This window comes from Psittacula echo (genome assembly GCF_963264785.1).
Source record: "Psittacula echo genome assembly, chromosome: 7".
In the NCBI taxonomy this organism is placed as follows: Eukaryota; Metazoa; Chordata; class Aves; order Psittaciformes; family Psittacidae; genus Psittacula; species Psittacula echo.
This window is the reverse complement of record NC_137740.1, coordinates 10,774,650-10,795,325: the sequence shown is the minus strand read 5'-3', so window position 1 is coordinate 10,795,325 and position 20,676 is coordinate 10,774,650. Positions and strand designations below refer to the sequence as shown.

The 20,676-nt window shown below is 56.6% G+C and overlaps 1 protein-coding gene across 1 annotated transcript in view; it reads right to left on the bottom strand.

The window, feature by feature from the left end:
- The window catches only part of LOC308224150 (phosphatidylinositol 3-kinase regulatory subunit gamma), a gene marked incomplete at its 5' end in the record, with an annotated part of 73,101 nt that extends 52,425 nt beyond the window's left edge, over positions 1-20,676 (bottom strand). Inside the window, 6 exons of the mRNA XM_080623846.1 lie at positions 4,573-4,658; positions 5,051-5,252; positions 7,907-8,038; positions 16,027-16,104; positions 16,346-16,441; positions 20,361-20,676. Of these exons, the coding sequence (XP_080479972.1) occupies positions 4,573-4,658; positions 5,051-5,252; positions 7,907-8,038; positions 16,027-16,104; positions 16,346-16,441; positions 20,361-20,676 (910 nt within the window). The remainder of the gene's footprint in view (positions 1-4,572; positions 4,659-5,050; positions 5,253-7,906; positions 8,039-16,026; positions 16,105-16,345; positions 16,442-20,360) is intronic.

The following is a 20,676-nucleotide window of genomic DNA, read 5'->3' as shown; positions in this document are numbered from 1 at the left end:
CCACTCAAACCAGTAGTCAGCCCAAGAAACCCCATTGGCAAAACCACCTCTGCAAGCCGGGGGGCGGAAACTGAGGCATGAGGAGATGCTGAGAGAAGTCTCCTACTTCTTTGTCCCTAGGCTGCCATGGGACATCCTTTCAGGGGCTGCCCATTAAAGCTGGCTGGAGAAGGGGAACGCGTCACAGGGTTACTCCTGGTTTCTCAGCCCAAACCAAGGGGTGGATGCCCACCCCAGCCCTGCTCTCCAAGCCCTCCTGCAGTGAGCAGGGGGCAGGCAGCGGATGAGCTTGCCACGATCCCTCCCTCTCCATGATTAATTGAACACAGGCTAAAATTAGCTGCGAGGCATCACCCGTGGGGTATCCAGCAGCATCCCACTGCCTGCAAGTGGGTCAGGCAGCAGCTGCCTCCCAGCTGGGGTGCTTGGGGGACCCCATCCTCTGCTGCGGGTGGGAGCATCACTCCCTGCTCCACTCTGCTGCCTGTCCTGGAGGCTTTTCCCTGTCTGGATTCACCACCGGGCTGGGCTGCATCGTGGCCAGAGCAGCTGGGGAGGCGCAAGTCCGTCTTCTGGGATGGGAGGAGTGCAGATCCCTGTCATGTTCCTTCCTGTGCCTTCGGGGATCTGTTATTTTTAGCTGCTCTCCCAATGTCACGTCTCTAGCTAGGCTCTGGCTCTCTTTCCTTCACCATTCCAGTCCCCCTTCCTCAGTGTTAACTTGTTTTCTCTGTGTTATTTGCAGACTAGGGGAGGTAGAACCAGGCACAGGGGATCACTTGGTCACAGCTTCTCCATGCTGCTCTCCACACAGGGGGGTTTAGTTGAGTTTCTTCCCTGGCTGTTTTTAACACCCACTGGCTCCCTGTCAGCAATGAAACACCAAGGGGTAATGCAAACCAGAGGCACCCTGGTGTACCAGAGGACCCGATGTGTCAGGCCAAGCAGGGGAACGCTCCCATGCAGGTATGGCAGCGCCTGGACATGGCCCCTAGCATCCCATGCCTGACCCCTCCTGGTGCCCTGCACATCCAGGGCTGCAATCTCCACCATGACACATGAGACAGGGAGAGCAAGAGATGGGCTCTTCCCTTGGATTCAGAAGAAAGCGATCAGGAACAAAGTTAATTAAAAGCCTCAAAGCCAGATACTTCTGATTTGGTTTAACAGTGCAGCTCTGCATGGCGGTGGTGCTGCCACAGGGGTGCCTGTTTAAGGCTCAGGCTGGGAAGTGGTCATAAGATGGCATGGGTTGTCACTTGTCATCAGCACTGTCACAACCCTGTGGCCTCCATCCATGTGGAGCACTGGGGTGTAGGGTGCTAGCTCAATGCTATGCATCTAGTGACTGACCCTGCATGGGGCTTGATTTTGGAGCTACTGGAAGAGTGACTTCATGGGGAGGTTGTGCCTCAGTTTCCCCATGGCATGGGGCTGCCAAACCTGCTCTTTGGGAAGGTGACAAAATTCAAGGCATTTGGCTGGGTGCTGGAGCCTGATTCCCACCTGCTGGAATTATACCACTGCCCCATATAAAGCAGGGGTCCAGGGAAGCAGAGGATGCCTGCCTCCATAGGGTTCAGCAAAGCAGTGGTACCCATTCTGGAGTGATAGGGGAACACAGCACCATTGGTCCTGTCCCCTCCGTCCACTGCTCTGAAGGAGAAGGGGGCATCTCCCTTTCCAAATTCTCATTCTTTTCCCCAAAAGGAGCCGAAATCCTCAGATTTTCTCCAGAAATCCATGCTGCAGGACAGCGATGCTCCTGCCCCGAGCTCTCCGATGCCTTTCCCTGCATCCTGCCCCCACTTTGTGGGGGTTTTCTGGTGGGGTGTTGGTTGGTGGGGTTTTTGTTCCAGGTTTCTATGCTGTGTGGTGAGTAAAGGCATCCTGCTGTCTGAGGGCTAACGGCTTGCTGGAGAGATAATAAAGCAAAGGGGAGTAAATTAAAGTGCCTATAAATAGCATCAGGAGAGGAAAAGGAGATGAAGTCATCTTCCTTCAGCTGAGCTGATATTTGCATCACTTCTTCCCTTCACCTTCCCCTGCCCCCTCATCCCGCTTGGAAAACAGCCTCCCCCAGCTCTGGGGTCCTGCTGTAGGCAGTGCTTCCCCCCAGGTCCCCATGGGGCTGTGGGATGTCCCCATGCCCCAGCACCAGGGGCTTGCTGGACAGCACAGCAAGGTGGTCTGGATGTGGTCAGTCGGCCCCAGGCTCCATCCCCTCTTTGCTGAGGATCCATGGCATTGCCCCATGCAAACCAGTGCGTGGACCCGTGCGAACCAGTGCCCCCAGCATGACCCCAATGCTGCATCACATTATCACTAGGAAGAGCATTCAGGAGCCATCACAGCCCCATCCCATGCCATTCCCCTTCACAGCCTGAACATGGGCACCTGCAGAGACCCCCCAAGAGGACAAGGGATGCCACAAACTCAACAACAGCACATTCCCACTAGGAAGCCCCTCCAGGAACCAGATTTCATAATTTACATCTCTATTCCTGATTGATTTCACATCCAACCCTTCACCATCGGCCCCAGGACACATGGGACAGGTGGGACCCCAACTCTGCAGGAGCTTCCCTGGGGATGGCAGCCAGCTTCGGACCTCACCCAAAGCATGACCCTCACTGCCACAGTGGCCACTGTCCCTGCAGCCCCCAAGAAGCCCCCTAAACCCCCCATCTGCCCTCTCACACAAGGTATGTTTATGCCTGAGTCAGAATGAGGTCACACCACGGTTTCCTCCGTGTCAGCTACCGACTCCTATTCCTGTGCCATGTGCACACACCCGCCGTGTGTGTTATTGCAGGGTATTTATAGCTATTTTACATGTATAATTATAAAGCCACAACTCCACACACGCACAGAAATAATCACGGTGCCGGGACGCAAGGGAGCGGGGCCAGGGCGACGGGAGCAGGGCCGGGGCACCGACCCCACCGCTAATAATAATTCTTTGCGCTTTATATTTAGCCCCCTTTCATCCACAGCTCTCAGAAACGCTTTGCAGGCATTTAATTAAGCTTCCTAACATCCTAATGTGATGACAGCCAAGTAATAATATCCCTGCTTTGAGGTATGAGGAGAAGGGAGGTGGCACGACTTGTCCAAAGTCCCACAGCGAAACAGCAGGTCCAAGTGCTCCGTGCCCTGCCCTGAACTTGCGGGGCTCCCAATGGGGGAGATTTTGACCCAGAAAGGGGATAAGGACCACAGGATGCTGCCCAACCCCTCTGCTCAGTTTGGGGTGGTGGCAATAGGTGACAGCACAGGGTCTAGTGATGGCAGCAGTGACCCCAGGGATTGCTAGGCTGCAGCTGCCCAACATCTGGATCAGCGGGTGGAAGAGGCATATGGATCTTGACAAACTCGTGGGAGAGCAATAAATAAGATGACAGGTCTGAAAGGGCTGATTTACGAGGAATATTAAGAGTTGTAATCCTGCCTGGCTTGGCCACCCCTCAGGGAGGCAGAGTGATGACAGGGACCCAGATACATCACAGACAGACAGGCTTCACTGGGGCCAGCACTGACATATCTCTGAGCAGGAGGGCTGGAAGTAGTTTTGCCTCCCAGGGTTCTGGGCAGCTGGTGCAGAGACACAGACAGATCTCAGTGGCTGCATAGAGATGGGATCCCACAGGGATGATCTCTGTGGTCCTCGAGGCCTCTGGTTTGTGCTCCACTGAGCACCTTTCCCTACCCTATGCTCCATCCCTGCCTGAATGGACCACATGCCTCCCATCCTTGGAGTGCTGCAGAGGGCACAAGGGACATGCGCTGCGGTTTTGAACACTGATGGGACATGAGATGTCACCAAGCAAGAGGGACATGGCAGAAGAAGGTGGCCAGCAGAAGGCTGGAGCTTCAACCACCAGGGCAGAAGAGGTGCTGAAGCAAACTCTGGTGTTGGTAACAAAAGGGATAGAACTGCAGTGCAGCAGGGGGAAGGCTGCATGGAATCATTAACATCTGCAACAGAACACACAACCCTGGCTCCTTTCCCATGCATGAAGAGGTGATGAACAAGGACCCATCCTCATCCCCTCGTTGGGGATGCCTCAGGGGAAAGCAGCAGCACATCAATGGACACAGTGCAGTTCTGCACACATGAAAACCAGACACAAGTCAAAAATCCCAGACCCTGATTTGATCCTGCAGCAAGCACCATCCTGCCATTTTATGGCTGTGCTGGTTTGTTTTTCCTCCCAGACTGCAGCCAGATCCCTGCTCTCTGAAACAAACGACACAGCACCCGAGAGCACCCGCACCTACCGAGACCCCAGGATGGGGGACTGGGATCTGCTTGTACTACACTGAGACCAAAGAGCAGCAATATCGACATTAAGCAAGGAGATAGCTGCAAACCTTCAGAGGGCTGCAAAGAAATGCCCCAAAACCAGTCTCTCTGAGGAGAAAGGAGGAAGGGAAATGGGCACAATGTGCCTGGCCAGGGAGCCACCACTGCAGGAGATGCTGGACACCTTCCTGTCACTGCATTGGTCACCAGAACAGACCTGCTGCCATCACCTCCCCAAAATTCACTCCTGCTGGCGCATCCCTTACCAGGAGCTGCTGGTATCTCCGCTGCCTCGCTGGCCATGATGAGGGACTCGAGGATCCTTGCACGGAGCTCAGGGCCCGTCTCAGTGCTGTGGGGAGAAGAAAGGGGTCAATTCATGAGGGTGGCAGCAGCTCAGCCCCACCGGAGACCCCCACACCCGTGGGACAGGAGCCAGCGACTGCCATGGATCTCCAGTGGGACTGGAGCAATGCTGCACATCCCAGTCCCATGTGTGCCATCAGGCCTGGTCACTGTGCAAAGAAGTGATGTGATGGCTTAAGGTCCTTTTCAACCCTAACCATTCTATGGCAGAGTGTCACACATCAGAGATGGGGGCTCCCAGCTCTGGCCTTCCCCTTTGGAAAACCCAGGGCTGAGCCGCTGGTGGGCTGTCACCAAGCAAAACCAGCTTGTTTCAGTGCCTGGCTATGGGCACCCTTCCCTCATCCATCCCATCCCATGCACGGAGGGGCACCTCACCTGCCTGCCGCGGGGCGAAGGAGCAGCTCCCCAAACTGCTCCCCAAGGAGCCGGGGCGAGAGGCGGCTCCGCTGCGTGCCCTGGCAGAGGTGGCAGAAGTGGCAGAGGAGCTGGCGCAGGAGCAGTGCCTGGGGCTGCGGCAGTGCTGGGGGGGCCAGCAGGGCTCTGGCTCGCTGGCCACAATCCTCCAGGCCCGGGGTCTCTGCAATGGAGGGGAAATAGAAGGAGAAAGATCAGGTGGGGAGGTTGGAGCATCCTCTCGCCTCTCATAGGAGACTGGCTCCTACCAGCACATGTGATGTGACAGGTCTCTGCTCCCCAGAATCCTGACCTCAACCTTTCCCCTCAAAACCATGACTATGTTTTGCAGTCCATCCCTCCCCACAGACAGGCTGTGAGACACATGGGTACCACAGGGAGTGAAGGGCCCATACAGGTGATGCTCTGAGGGTATCAGCCACTTCTTGCTGTGGCCTGCCAAGCCCGTTTACCCACTGACACCGCTCCAGATCAGTGAAGAGTGACTTCAGCACATTCTCTCTCTCAGCACAGCCAGGGAGGGAGCATGGGGGGGCTAAGCTGCTCACCTAGCAGGGGCTGGACCTAAACACCCCTCACTGCTGCTCCAACAGAGAACAGCAAAACCCCTGACCTGGTGCACAGCAAAGCCATGGGAAAGGCAGAGCAAAGCAGAGGTGGGGAAATAGGCACCAGCTGGAAGGTCTGCCAGATTTAAAGGCTCAGCCACTTCCCTGCAGTAAAAGCAAACTGGGAGGGAAAAGGGGTTTTAGGAGGAAAAAAGCTACATTTAGGTTGACAGCAGCCCCTGCATCCCTCCCAATGTGGTCTCACATCCCAAGATGCAGCAGCAGGGAGGGCTGACTCTTGAATTGCCCATGTGAATAAAAGCAGGCACCTAATGGTGTTGCACACCACAGAGGTGCTGCCAGAACCTCTGTCCCAGCTGCCCCGAGCAGCCCTCAGCCCTGCAGTGTTCCCACCAGCATCCCCCCACATTCCAGTGCCCTCTGACAGCCTTGGCCGGGGCTCCCCTATCTTGTGAGCTGTGAGCTCAGTGGCCTGGGACCGCAGTCCTGCCCTGGGCATGGGAAGCAGCTGCTCTGGAGCTCCATCTTCCATCCCTGCCTTGGCCTGGCCCTTTCATCTGCGGGGAGCAGGGAGGTCCCCAGGGCTGCATTGCCCTCAGACAGCTTCAAAGCCCGGCTCGGCCAGGGCTGACTCAGCTCCTCAGGGCTCTTTGCACCAGGGCTGAGGCTTGGCTGATGCTCAGCCAGCTCCCAGCATCCATCCTTGGAGCCGGGGTGCACCAGATCTGAAGGGGTCTGTGATCCCCTTCAAAGCAGGTCTGCAACCCGGCTGGGATGGTGATGGAATGCTCGTGTGCCTCCATATCCAACAAGCAGCTCCTATGGGATGTTTGGCTTTGCTTCAGGCCACCCCTACCCCAACTGGCTGCTTTTTGTACCCTGGGGATGCTGCGGGGGGAAAGTCCACATCCAAATGGGGAATGTGGGGATGTTTTCCATCTCCTTTTGCAGGTGGTCAGCCCGCAGCCTGGAGCAGGGCAGGAGGAGCCTGGCTGCAGGGCAGGCTGCCAGCCCCCAGCACCATCTCCTGACAGACTTGTGCTTCTATTTTCTCCCTAAAGCCCCATAGAAATCCCCTTGGTTTCGCCTCTGTTCTGCCCCCTCCTCCTCCCCCTGCACCCCTTCCTTGCACTCCAGCACAGACTGCAGGGAAAGGCGCTTCCCTTTGAAGTCACTTAACGAGGCAACCCAGCTAATTGCTTCCTAATTGCGTTTTTATCCTTGGAAGGGAGGCAGCCTTTGATTTCTCCTCTTGACTGGTGAGGGAAAGGCAGCTTCTCTGTGAATACTCTGTGAATACTGTGAATACTATGTGAATACTCTGGAGTATTTCTCCTGGCTCTGTGTCTCTGTGCAGGGCAGGGAGGACAGGGTGTGAGTTATCCCTTTTCTTTTCCATGTATCCCTCCTGCCACACTGGAGGCCATAAAGAGCCTGTGACCTTTTCCCACCAGGACATAGTAGGAAAAGGCCATGCCTGGCCTCTTAAGGCAGCCAAGAATATGATCTGTGCATGGGGAGGTGGTGCATGGGGATGGAGGATACTGCAGTGACCAGTGATGAGAGCAAGGGGTTCAGGTCCTAGCTAACGTAGTGGGCAAGGGCTTTGTGTTTGCTTGGTGATGCCCACAGGGCCTCGGACAGGGAGATGCTGAGCAGCTCCGTGAGGATGCATTTGAAATGGGTTGTGGTCCAGGCTCAGTGTTGGGATGGAGCAGGGACTCTGCTGGTGTGGGTACCAGCCGTGCCTGCTTATTTGAGCAAATATAGTGAAATAACCCCAAACCCTTGTCAGTCTGGTACATTTACACAGAGGCTGGGGACCTACAGGCACTTCCTGACAGCGCTAAGCTGAAAAAGCAGGGAATTTTGTATGCCCATATAAAGCCAAGAGTTAACGAGATTACAGCAAAAAATTCCCGGGAAGCGAAGCCAAGCTATTATAATAATGCTTTCTTCAGAGGCCAGCATCACCCAGCCCTGGCAGCTGCCTGGCCGAGCAGGCAGCACCTTCTGCTCCGGGCACTGCACCATGCTGCACTGGGGGAGAAGCTGCTTGCAGGGCTCCCCTTGCTCCCAAAAGCTGCAGTGCTGCTCCGGCACAGGGGATGCTCCCATTTCCTTAGTGCAGCATCAAGCAGGGGATGGGATGAGGAGCCATCCTGGAGGTGCATTGGGAAAGGTGATTCCCAAAGCTCCTTTAGCCCCACAAAGGTTGCAGGCACAGGGTGAGCCTGGCGGTGCTTACCTTGAGCCATGTGGATCAAGTCGCTGTAGAGAGCTGGAGGGATCAGGGGTGATGGGAGCTCCTGGAGGTACCACTTCAGGGCCTCCGCCAGCGTCTGGGCCTCGTATAGGTCCATGTCCACAGCCGAGGCATCTGCAGGGAGACACAGCAGGAGCCCTTAGCCCGTGGTGCTGCTCCTCAGAGCTCTTCCATCCCTGTGAGCTTTCCTCTGGACATGGGTGCTGATTTCTCCACCCATTCCCACCTTTCCCAGGAATGGCAGCCTATGATTTCACTGCCAGCACCCCCAGCAAATATTCCTGTTCAGGTTTCCACTGGCCTTGAGTTCCATGTGCCTATAGAAAGCATGGGGCAGCATCTCCTTTTGTGTGAGCTATACATCCAACTATACAAGGGGCTTTTGCCATCCCACCATGGTCCCGCTGAAGGATAGCACCTATGGGATGGGCTGAGCAGCTTCCCTAAGGCATCCTCTGGCCATCAGGACCAGGAACCATGTGCCGAGCCCAGCCCTGGAGGAACTTCTTGGAAAATGCATCCATGTGCCAGGGTTATGCTCCCCAGGCAATGCATGTTGCTAAAGGCCCACATCACCTCCAGCAAGCCCAAAATGCCCAACCAACATCTATTATCCCAGCTCCGAAAGGCAGCTGCCCTGGTGAAGGATGCTTCAGGGAACAGGGGCCTGGGCTTGGGACAGAGTCAGTGCTCCAAGCAGGCAAGTCCCATGGTCCAGCAGGAGGCAAAGAGTGGGATGCATCTGTCTGAGCGCCATGGCCGGGCTGGAATGAGGGCATTGCTTCACCAGGGTCCAGGGGGAAGAGCCCTTTCAGCATCCTTTGGTATTGCCTCATGCGTTTGTCTTGGAGGTCTCTCAGCCTTGTCGGGCCAGGAGGTGGCTGCCTGGAGGGTGATGGTCCCTTTTGCAGAGATCTGGAGGTTTCAAAATCTGGCTTTGATTCGAACTGGAGTCATGTGCAATGTTTTGAAATTCTCCTCATAGGAGAAATCTTGGGGGGATTGGTGGGAAAATAGAAAGCCCAAGATATTTGGGATTGTTTGAAACGGTTTATTTGGAGAAACCGAATTTCTCACTTCTTCTGAGTTAGAACATTGAAAAAAGAACGGATTTTGCACTTTCTTAATGATGAGGTGTCAGGCCCCAAATGGCCGGGTGTGTTGTGATTGAGATGTTTGGCTTGCCCTGCTCTGAGGCCCCTTCCGCTCCTCTCTTTCTATCTTCACCCTCAGATTCAGCTTTACTGAAGTTGGTGCCATCTTGGGAGATGCTCTATCTTGAGTCTCCAACCATTTCAGCTGACCACGTGCGGCTGTGCTCCCTTCTGGGGTGATAAACCCAAAAGAGCAGGGAAAAGCTGTTTCCTAGGGTATGTCTGGCTGGGCTGGGCTGGGGAGCATCTCCCCAGCTCACAGCAAAGGCTGATTTTGGGCACCTTGGCCTTGATCTCCTCTCCATAGGGCATCTCCACCATGGACCAGGCAGCCCTGGAGTCTGCCTGACACCTCCTCTGCCTGCTCAGGGACAAGAAGCCATGGCAGGTCCCTTATGGCCAGTGCCTGCCATTTGGCTTGGAGACCAGAGAGAAAACAGATTGACCAATGCCCAAAGCGAAGCCTTTAACCCAGCTGTTGGAGACGCTACCTCATTTCCAGGAGCAAGCACCCGGCTTGCTGGGAGCTGTGCCCGAGACAGATGCCACTGTGCTGGGGCAGGCAGCTATCCAGAGTGGTCAAACATGACCCAAGGCAAAGGCGGATGCTGCCTTTCTGGCATCCCCCACTGTCACAGCATCACCTCATGGACCACTCTGTCCCCAGCATCCTCAAGCTGGGCAGGGCTGTGGCAGCGCTCACCTGTGGCAGCCCAGCCCCATTGTGGTCTATGCAGATGCTCCCATCTCCCAGCCAGCCATCTTCTGGACCTTTTCAGCTGGCTGAAAGGATTATTTCTATTGGGATTTATGGGCCAATTCCCCATTTTTGCTAGCACATGCCCTGGAAAAGTGAGCTGGCAGGTTGGCTCCAGCTGGGCAGGGGATCCTGCAGCATCCCACAGGATGCTCCAACCCTTGTTTTGGGCTGAATCCCTGCAGTGCACTGCTGAAACCCAGCGATGCTGCTGGGTGGGGTCTCAGCATCTCGTTGCTTGGGCAAGCAGCTGCATTGAAGAGAGCTGCTCTCATCAGCAGGGTGCAAACCCCAAACCCCTTCTCACCCAGGGCAAGCCCGGCTGCTCTGCCCTGCCTGGCACGGAGGTTTCTGTGGGGATCTGTCACTTGCCTTAAGGATGCTGGCGTGGATTGGGAAGAGCAGCCGCAAGCTGTTTCTGCACAGGGAAGGGGCCGCTGCTGGGCACTGGCCCCAGGCGATCAGCCCCGGGCTTCACCATGGCCTAATTAGCTCATTTGCATCATTAGGCATGGGCTTGGGGGGTGTTCAAAGGGAAGGCTCAGCCAGTTTCAAAGCAAGACTCAAAAACATCTTTACATCCAGAGGGAGACATGATGGGGAGACCATGGGGAGACAGGGACTGATTGCTGATGATACCATTTTCCTTAGCACCTTGGCTAGAAATAGACATTAGCCCATTGCCCCCCCATCCTCCTGGAATGGCATCCTCCTGCCCCAGCTTCTTCTGAGGCTGCTGTGGTGAGCTGGGCTCCCCATTAGGCTGAGAGCAAAGATGGGGTGCTCCGAGCTGCTCCCCAGCACAGGCTGTGTCCCAGCAGCTTGGGAAGGTTCGGACAGCAGCTGGGGAAGGGTTAATCCTGGATCCTTCCCAGCCGATTATGCTGGCCTGACCCCATGGACACTGCTCTCCCCTTATCAGAGATGATAACCAGCTATAAGAAGTTAATGATGCTGCAGGATGAGTCAAAGCTCTCCCGCTGCTCTCCAGATGTTCCCATCTCTTCCCCAAGGGAATGATGGAGGGATTCCATCTGCCTGGCACAAATAGAAGGAAGACACCCCAAAAGCCCAACCTCACCCCCCTACCAACCTCCTCAAGCACACAACCTGCTTGTTCTCCTGCCAGCAGAGCAAGCAAGCAGCTGGGGACCAGTAGAAAGCATCCACATTGCATGGGGGATGAAAAGCAGGAATAAATTTGGGGCTGGGGAAAGGGTGCACATGATGACCACCAGCCCAGAGTGAAAAGCAGTGGGTGCTCCCAGCCTCTTCCCACCTGGATGCCAGACCCATATCTGGAGCTGACTTAAATACTGACTTAAATACCCTTTTCCAGACCTTTTAGGTTTGATTGTCTGCTGGTGCTGCAGGGATGTCCTTGTTGTCCAGTCCTTGGGGCTATACCTTCCCATCCCCATGGATGCTACCTGCACAAAGACCTGTACCTCCCCTGGACCTGACCAAGCACTTGAGGCTCCTGGGCATCCCGCAGTGTGGGTTTACTGCGGCACTGTGCACCAAATCAGGGGCTATCTCCCCAGCTAGTATTCAGTATCACTGTAACATCCCTCAGCCAGCCCGCTGGTACCTTGTGCTGGGGACTGGGCACTGCCAGGACATTCACATCCCCTGCCCATACACAGCAGCTCCTGGCAGCCCCGAACACCTTTCCAGCTGGGTTTCACCCCTGACTTGCACTCAGCCAGGGCAGGGGTGCTGCAATCCCCTTCCAAGGGTGCCCAGTGAGGCTGCCGTCCCCTGCCTCCGCTTCCCAAAGCCAGTTCCCTTCCTCAGTTTCCCAGCAGCTACGGGAAGGGATGGCAAAATCTCACCCCCCGTTCACCCCGCTGGGTTTGGCAGGGATGTGTGTCTGCTGCTGTTTATTTACCCTTCTTTCATCACCACCAAATATAAGAGATGAGCTCATGCCTCTCGCCAGGCTCTGATGACACGGGGTTTATTTCCACTGCAGGTATAAATAAAAAGCAGTGCGGCAGGCACCGGGGCGCCTTGTGTTCGGGAGTAAAGTCATTGTGGTGGGGTTAATAGCCTGGCCAGGGGAAAACAGAGCCCCTGGGGGCCTCATACCTCCTCTGGCATCCCAGGGATGGGGATACGCTTCCTCTCTGGGTATCCATGCTGTGATGATGGGGGGAGCGGTGTGTGGTTGCTCTTCACTCCATCCCAGCCCTTTCTGCCCAGCAGCAGCCCCGGTGAAGCTCCGGGGCCCACCACCACTCGCTAATCCCCACCGAGACCTGACCTAATTCCCGGGCATGTGAGCGTGTCTCCAGGCAGACTGCTCTGCGCCGGGGCCCGGATCAAAGCGCGCAGGATGGCAGCGCAGGCACGGCACGCCTGGAGACACCGGCTCCAATCCGCCTTGCGCTGCTGCCGGATTCGCCCCAGCACCCAGGGATGCAGGCGGCTCCTGACCGGCCCTGACAACAGTGGAGGCTTCTCATAGTGCTGCCTGTGCATATGGGGAAGGGTCTCAGTAATCACGTCTGCAGCTGGACCCCCGAGTCTGGATCAGGGCATCCGCTATCCAAAACGTGGGAGGTTTCGGTGCTTTGCCACCAAACCGAATGGGTTCAGCCCCATCTGAGCCAACAGAGCACCCAGGGAGCCATGCAGAGGGGACAGTCTGCAGGGTCCCTGTGCCCTATCACCACCAGAGAGGAGGGATGGGGATGCAGACCATCCCTACTCAGCAGTGGCAGAGCTCTGCCAAGACACTACCTGCAGGACTGTGCAGCCATCCCCATGCCAAGCCTCCCCCAGCTTGGATCTCTGTGCTCCGACGGGCTCCAACACCCACCAGCCCACCCACCAGCCAGAGAAGCTCCCAAGTTCAATGTCAGCCTTGAGAAGAAGGCTGCCTGGCACATCTCGGGGGGAGAGGGGTACAGACAGGGCCCTGAGCAAGCACTGCGTGAATAGACATCACCCCTGGGCACCGGAGGTGCTTGTAAACCTCTGTCTGCAAGCACTGCATGATTTGCCTCATCCCCTGTGCTCCAAACAGCCCCTGAACTACACACGGAGGACAGCAGGAGTGCTGGGGGTTGGAAACCCTTTGGGTTACCATGTGGACCTGGCACGATGGGCAGAGAGATGCCCGCAGCCATGAAGCAGCCTGGCACTGCGGGGAGCGCTGGGTGCAGCCAGGATGAGCGTTGCATTGCCGCTGCCATTTAAAGATGTGCTCTCCTCTCTTTCTGCTGCCTATAGCCCCCTCCCTGCGGCTGCACCAGGGCTCCTGCCTGCCTCATCCCCTGCAGTGCTTTGGTGAGTCCCCCCCTGGCCCCCATGGGGCTGCGGCTTTCCACTAAGTCCCTGTCCAGAGCCGCCACGTGACTCTGGCTCCCGTGTTCAGCCGTGTCGCGTGGCCCCGCGCTCCTCTCGGGACGTGAGGGTCTGAACCGAGCCCTGAGTGTCCTAAACCAAGTCATTCCCCTCTGGAGCCAGCGTAAGCTGACTGTGAGCCCATCCACCCTTCAGTCCCTGCTGCACCCACCGGCTCTGGTGGCATCTTGGTTCACAGACCCCCTGTTATCGATGAGCTCTGTCTTTGCTTTCTTGATCTTTCACCTATAAATATCTTTTCTTGCATTATCCATCATGGAAATACCAAGTTTGGTGCACAGGCTGTGGCCACCATCCTGCAAGATGTCACTATCACTGGGATAGGGACAGGCTCAGCCCAGGCTGTAGAGCCACATGGAGCCATGCTGCATCCAAATCCACTGTGCCCAACACTGCTTCAGCCCCATGAGGATAGAGAACCTTCATCCCAAAGCCTAGGGGATGTTCAGCTTGGGGGTGCACCATCAGGCTTACCCCCATGGGTAGGGACTCTTCCAGTGGGCCAGGGATGGTGAAAGGTTTGATAAGCACAACTCAGCCCCAGGGACACAATCCCCAGGGCAACCAGGATCGCTCTGACCTGCATGGCTCCTTGTCCCCAGAGAAACCTCCTCCTCCCCACCAGAAGTTCCGATGCTCTTTCAGTGTAGAAAACACCCTGTTTTCACCAGCATCTTAAGGTTTAGGGGTTAGAAAAGCAACACCCAAACTCTTACAGCCCCTGCTCCTTCTTCCTTGCACTCTCTAGCACTTTTCTTGCCACCTCTGCCAAACACCAGCGTGATTTGGGTATTTGCAGGGAAGCTGAAACCCCCAGTGGGATCCCGGTTTTCCCCTCAGCTGAGACACAGTTCAGTTCCAGCCACTGCCAGCCCCGGCTCTGGTTTCTCCTTGTTCCCTAAGATGGAGCTTGACTTTTGCAGGCGGGCTGGGAGAGATGGGGTGCTGCAGGGAAGGATCATCAGGAATGCAGAAGGAAGAGAAACACAACCCTCGCTTCTGCCATCTCACGCACGGGGCATGCAGACTCCCATTTTTTGGCAGAGAAGTTTTACTCCACCAAATGCAATGCAAGGGCTTGTGTGGCCCTTGGTGTTCTCCTGAGAGATGCTCTCCTGTCCTCCCCAGACCACTAGAGACCAGAGGCAGCACCGCTGGGTCTCTGGTCTGCAGGAGGCTATGGGGATGCAGACTGCCAAGCCTGTGCTCTGCTGGGATGCTTGGCCCTATTAGGAACATCATTCCCATCCTATTGCAGATCATCCCTCTGGGAGGGCTGAGCATCTTTAGCTGAGGTAGCAAATGCATGACATGACCTACACCCTCCAGCCAGCTCTGGGGAGCTCTGGCTTTGCCCAGCTCAGTGTTCCTGAGCACACAGGGCAGCCCCCTGATAATAAAAGAGCTTATTTAGATCCTAGAGGAAATGGGGGGCTTGGGAGCATCAGGTTTCTCTGGGCTGTTGGGGATTTACTAAGCTTTCAAATGGTTTGAAACCATGATGGCAATTCCCTGCCCGGTGCTGTGTCCTGCAGTGGGAGATGAAAACCTGGGCGGACCCAGCTGCTCCAGCACAGGCTCTGGCAAAGCCTGTGGATTTTGCCCCTGCGCTGGGGTTCTCTCCCAAGGCTGGGCAGAAGGATTTCGATAGTGACTGCTGTGGGGCTGCCGGGGAGCCTTGTTCCTACCGGGGATGCTGCGGGATGAGCAGAGGATCCGTAACTCCTGCGTGCTCGGAAAGCAAAGCATCCTCCCCGTGCTGTTGTCACTGCCCCTGCCCAGCCTGGGCACCAGTGCCCAGGGCAGCCGAGATCGCGGGGATTGCTCTGCGGACGCCTTCACCTCCTCAGCCGGCAAATCTGGGCCGGGGGAAGCGGCTGTGCTCAAGGACACCCCTTCCCCTGCCTTCCCCACACCGCAGCAGGGAAGAAGAGCGGGTGTGGGGTGCACTGTGCCCCACATCACCCCCAGGCGAGCAGCGCTGGGACCCGCAGCACCTCTTCCCCTGCATCCCTCCCTTCTCCGCAGCCCGGGCCCGGCGGGGACTCGTCTCCCGGTGCGCGGGGAAGCGATGAGGTCATGCTGCTTAATATAGCGATTTCATCACAGCCCTTCTCCCCAGCAACACGGCCCGGCTGTCTCCGGCTCCCGGCGCTGGCAGAGCCACCGGCCGGCCCCCCCGAGCCGAGCCGGGGTGCCCGGCTCCCGCGGGGCTGTGTCCCAAGGGCAGGCGGGGGAGACGCGGTGGCACAACTGGGACGTGCCTGGAGCCACAGTGCCGCCCTCCGGGCATCGCGGCCTGGAGGAGGGAGATGCTGGATGCAGGCCCCCCCCAGCCCAGATTGGAGCGGCACACTGGATCCGTCACGTCCCCAACACCCCCGTGCCATTCCAGCCGTGAATTGCGGAGCAGCGGTGGGAAGTGGGTTTCCCTCCTCCCCATCCTGTTCGTGCCCGCTGTCCTAAAACATAAGCTTTTTCTTGCCTTTTTCTCACCCACAAGAGGCTTTCTCTCTGCCCTCTTTTGCAAGCAGGAACGCTAGAGCTTTGCAAAACAAAATCTTTTTCTCCCTAAATAAACAATAGAGATTCTAGTGAAGAGCCCCAGCCCCACACCTGCATCGCTCTTGGCAGCATGAAGCTAGGATATTGGAAGAATTGAGAGAGCTTGCATGGAGGCAGGACCTTACAGAGCCGTAAGAAGGCTGGAGGCAGTAATCGATCCCCGCTGTGACTGGTTACACGGCTCAGCTGGCAGCAGCATCCCCAGACCCTCTTCCCTCCTGGGATATGGGGAATGATGTGGCTCTGGGACTTACCCGTCAGAAGAGCTTGCTTCAGCTCAGCATCCCCCAGTGAGCTGGGGCCGGGTCTGTAGAGCACCTCGCTGTCGAGACCTGAGGAGCAGCCAGGAGAGAGGGGGGTCAGTCCTGAGCCACACATCCTCCCCTCCAACACAATGGAAGCGGGCAGGGACTCAGACCACCCCCCTCCCTTTCTCTGCCCAGGGTACCGGGTGTGTGGGGAAAGGTTTGGCCTTAGTGATGCCCTTGGGGCATCTCCGAACATGGACAGAGCGGGTGGCTGAGTGTGTGCACCCGTATACGAGCCTTGGAAGCACACCAGGGCTGCCCATACCTTGTTTTTCCAGTGCCTCGATGAGCCTGGTCACAGTTGACAGCGCCTGCTCCGGGAGAGTGGGGTGCTCAGTGAGATCTGCCTGCCCAGGGAGCCCTGTGATGGAAAGATGTGGAGAAGGGGCTTGGAAACTCCTGCCTGCAGGAATTCCAGCCTCTTTCCTCAGCTGCACCAGGACAAGATCAAGCTGCTGCTTTGGCACAGCCACAACCAACACTTGGGCTCATGTGTGTCCAATTTTGGAGAACTTCTCCCTTATTTTATCCTCTTTTTGCAGTAAGAGTCACCGCTGGGGGCTGAGCTGCTTGCTGAGATGCAGAGATCTGCTCTAACCCATGCCCTGCCCATGGGGAACGTCCCATCCTGAGCATGGCCAAAACCCCTTCCCCATCCCTCCTCCTATGGCAGCGAGGCTGTGCCTCTCATCACCCACAGCCCTTAGTGCCACCAGGCAGCAGCCGGAGGGCCAGATCCATACCCACCACAGACAAGGCTCCCTGCAGCACTCACCCGCTTGGATTCTCTGGTGTTTACAACAGGGTTAAGCTCAAACCCAGGGAGGCTCCCTATCACCCCAGCTGATAAACCCTTCCTGTGCAGGTTATGCCCAATGGAGACCCTGGCAGTGCAGTGCTGGATTTAACACCCCCCGCCTCCTTACAGGTCCTGAGCCCCCCAGGAAGGCAGCAGGCAGGGAAGAGCTGGCAGGGGCTGCTGTCGGCTGCAGCACATCAGAGCTGCGTGCGACCGCCTGGGTATGGACGGCATCTGGAAATGCTGATGTGCCAAGAGCCCTTTCCCTGTTTTATGTGGCAAGTGGGTCTGTTCAGCTGGAAATATATAAACCCCCTTATAGCTAATTAAATAAAGCCTGAATGTGAGTTTTTCCCCCAGCGATGCACACTCCAGAGCAGCCAACTCCCTCATTAGGTTCATTCTGTCTTTGGCTTTTGCTATGGGGCAGAAGGCAGGGAGCTCATGTGTGAAGCCAAGAAACCCATAACAATTTAAGGAGTGAAAAAGACAAAGAAAAAAAAGGGACTTTGGACAAAAAAAAAGCCTTCAACCTTTTGCAAAAACACAACCTGGCTGCAATGCATCCAGACTCTCATCTTTGCCATGGTGATGCCCTGGTGCTGCCTGGAGAGCAGGGAGGGATGCAAACCTCTGCTCACCGGTGGCCGATGCAAGCCTAGCAAGAGGGTCCCCTCTGCTGCCTAATGGGGATGTGTGGGTGCCTTGGGTGGGAACAGGGAAGATTTCAGGGTTTAAAGCAAAGTCTGTGGTTGGGAGCCCATGGAAAATGTCCTCATTGCATGGGTGGATTTTTAATTAGGGAAAACTGGGCTTTGGCCTCCAAGCTGACAAGGAAAAGGTGCTGACTGCAAGAAATGTCTGTTTCTCCTTACTGTTAACGGCAGGAATGGTCCCAAGCTCATGCTGGAGCTTTATCCCATCCTGTCCCTGCAGAGTGCCAGGCTGGAAACCAGCATCCTGATGCATCACTTTCTCCAACCCTGGCTGAAGTGGAGGTGATGCCACTCAGGACAACCAGGCAGGGGCAAAACATCTGAACCCCTTGGAAGGCCACTGGGACTTGGATACACTGCAGAGACAGTTCTAGGATGTTACTTAATGCAAATAAAGACCATTCCTCCTTGCAGAGCCAGCCCTGGCTCCAGGGCATGACTGGGTGATGCAGGGTCTCTCTCCCATTCAGGGTTCACCCCATAGCTTCATCCTTCTCAGGGTCCCTGGGTGGCAGAGGGGCTTATTGGGCACTAAGGGCACGCAAGGCAGCACACTGCTGTTGCAGAAGAATAATCCTTTGGGATGGCCAAAGAACCACGTCCCTCAAAACCCCCATCTGGGAATGGAAAAAATAAGGGAAGAATTTTCCAATACTATTTAAAAAATCCTTTTTCCGTCAAGGGGATGCTGAGGTTTTTACTCTAAGGGAAACCTCACCAGGCAGGAGGTTTGGGTTTAAACAGACATAAAACGGTGCACACGGCTTTGCTGCTGCAGAAAGACGTGGTCGTGGGCCACGAGTGTCCCCTGCTAAGGTGTCTGCACGCCCTGGACAGCGGGGCCGGACACAGGCCATGGCCAGAGCATGTCCTGCAGATGGCAGCACCCGCCTCGATCTGCCCCAAACCCTGGGTCTGGTGGAGTTTTCCTATTAATAAAAAGGGGGAAAAGATAAATCTCAGTTTTACACTTTTAGGGTGTTATCCTGGCCCCAGGCACACGCAGCCTGCACCTTATACATGGGCCAGGCTGTGCTTGCTGCTGAGTATGTGCCTCAGTCTGTGGGGCAACAAACGCCCCTGTGCACATCTCACAGCCCCTCGGGGAGAAGCCCATTAGCACCCTCTGCATGGGGCAGGCATGACGCAGTGGTGATGGGCAGCAGGGACGGTAGCAAGAAGGTGGCTTCGCGCTTCTTGGCAAATGAGGCTGGAGAGCCCTTGGGTCTGCTCCTGCCTGACCCGAGTTCTCCACACTGCAGCACCAAGTTTGTTAGTGTTCTGCATGCCAAGCAGCCAGGGGCAGAGGGTTCCTCATGCACCAGTGAGCTCGACTGGGAAGGGGGCTCAAGCCCCTTGTTTGCCAGGGGCACCCCCCAAAATGTGGCCTGCTCCCTTCTGCATAGGCAGCACATAGCTGCTCACTGATCCTCACCAGCACTGCTGGGACTGTGGGTGCCTTGGTGCACTCAGAGCATCGATCATGGAGGAACACCTGTGTTGCAGTGAGGGGATGCAGAGAGGGGTCCCAATATCTTTCTTGTGCTGTGTTGGGGTCTGAGAAGCAGGACCCACATGGCAGCCCCATATGTGGTGATGGATGGTGTCAGGGAAGGAGCTGCCCCATACCAGCTGAGTCCTGCTGTTCTCAGCCCAGAGGCGAAGTGGTCTTCACCCTCTTAAATCACGGTGTCAAAGGGGCCTTGAACCATATTTTGGAGGGAGATGGACTCCTCATCAGTGGGTGCTCCTCTAAACCCTAGTCCAAGGTACCTCCGATGCACAGCCAGCATCAGAGGTAAGCCTCTCCAGTTACACATCTGTGCCTTGATTCCAGTCTGGTTGAGGTGAGTGTCTGGGGCATCAGACCATGAGGTGAGCAGGTTTGGGTCAGCTGTGTCTAAAGGTGATTCTGCTCTCCCAAGCCCCAGGCGCACACGGAGCCATTCCTCCTCCATCACATCCCAGAGAAGGAAAGCACCATGGATTTGTGTAACTGGGAAGGGGGTTTCTTTGGGGTTTTAGTTGTTTTGTAGCTCTGGTACATTATGCAACTGCTCTGAAATTCCTCCCAGCCCCAGCGCACTTGGCTGCGGTGAGTGGCGAGGGCAGAGCTGGCTGCACGATCCCAGCAGAGAAATGGCCGGAGGTCCCCATGCCAGAAGGGCCCCGCTGAATTTTCCCCCTCCCCAGGACTGTGCCGCAGCCCCCAGGGATGGAGAAGCCCCCCAGGAACCAACACCATTGCCTGCTGACATCATCCCCTGTCCCAGCGTGCACACAGTGACAGTGAGACCAGGAGCTGGCTGCGGGCCAGTGCTTGCCCGGGCACCGAGAGCAGCCGGATTCGGGTGCCGCAGTGATGGGGAGAAGAGCAGTTGGGAAAAGAGATTCCCGAGAACCATCATGGGGCTTTCTGCTCCTTGCTGGGGGGCCAAAAGGCTCCTGCATCTTCTCCTGTGCTCTCATAGACACAGACCCTCTTGGACACAGCCAGCCTGGGATACTTGTGAGGATCAATCCCTGCAGTGTGTTTGTCTGCAGGGGGTAGCGATACCCTGGGTACCCCCTGCCCCTTCCGCAGCTGCCTCAATGCACCAGGGCGGATAATTCCCAGGGCAGCTCCTCCTTCTGTGGCTGGATCCCCATCCCAAGGGTGGATCCCCACCGAATGCAAGCACCCACCCGGGCTCCAAAACACCCTCACCATCTTGCATTGAGCACCCACCCATATGAGCCCACCTTCCTTCTCCCCTAGCACTCACCCCAGGGTGCAGAGGTCCCAGCGGGTGGCGGGGGCAAGGGCCGTGGCCTGGCCTTGGTGGTGGAGGTGACGATGCGTGTGGGACCCAGGTACTCCACGTAGGTGCCAGGGAAGTCTCCGCGCTCTTTGGTGCGCTCGTTGAGGCCGTGGAGCCAACCCTGGGGGCTGCGCTCGTCCCCGTCCTTGTAGCTGGGGCTGCTGAGCAGCCCGGCCCTGCTGACCGTCAGCACGTCCCCGGGGCACAGCGCCAGGTCTTCCTCCCGGTCCTTCTGGTACTCGTAGAGCGCCCGGTACTGCAGCCCGTCCGAGGAGGCCAT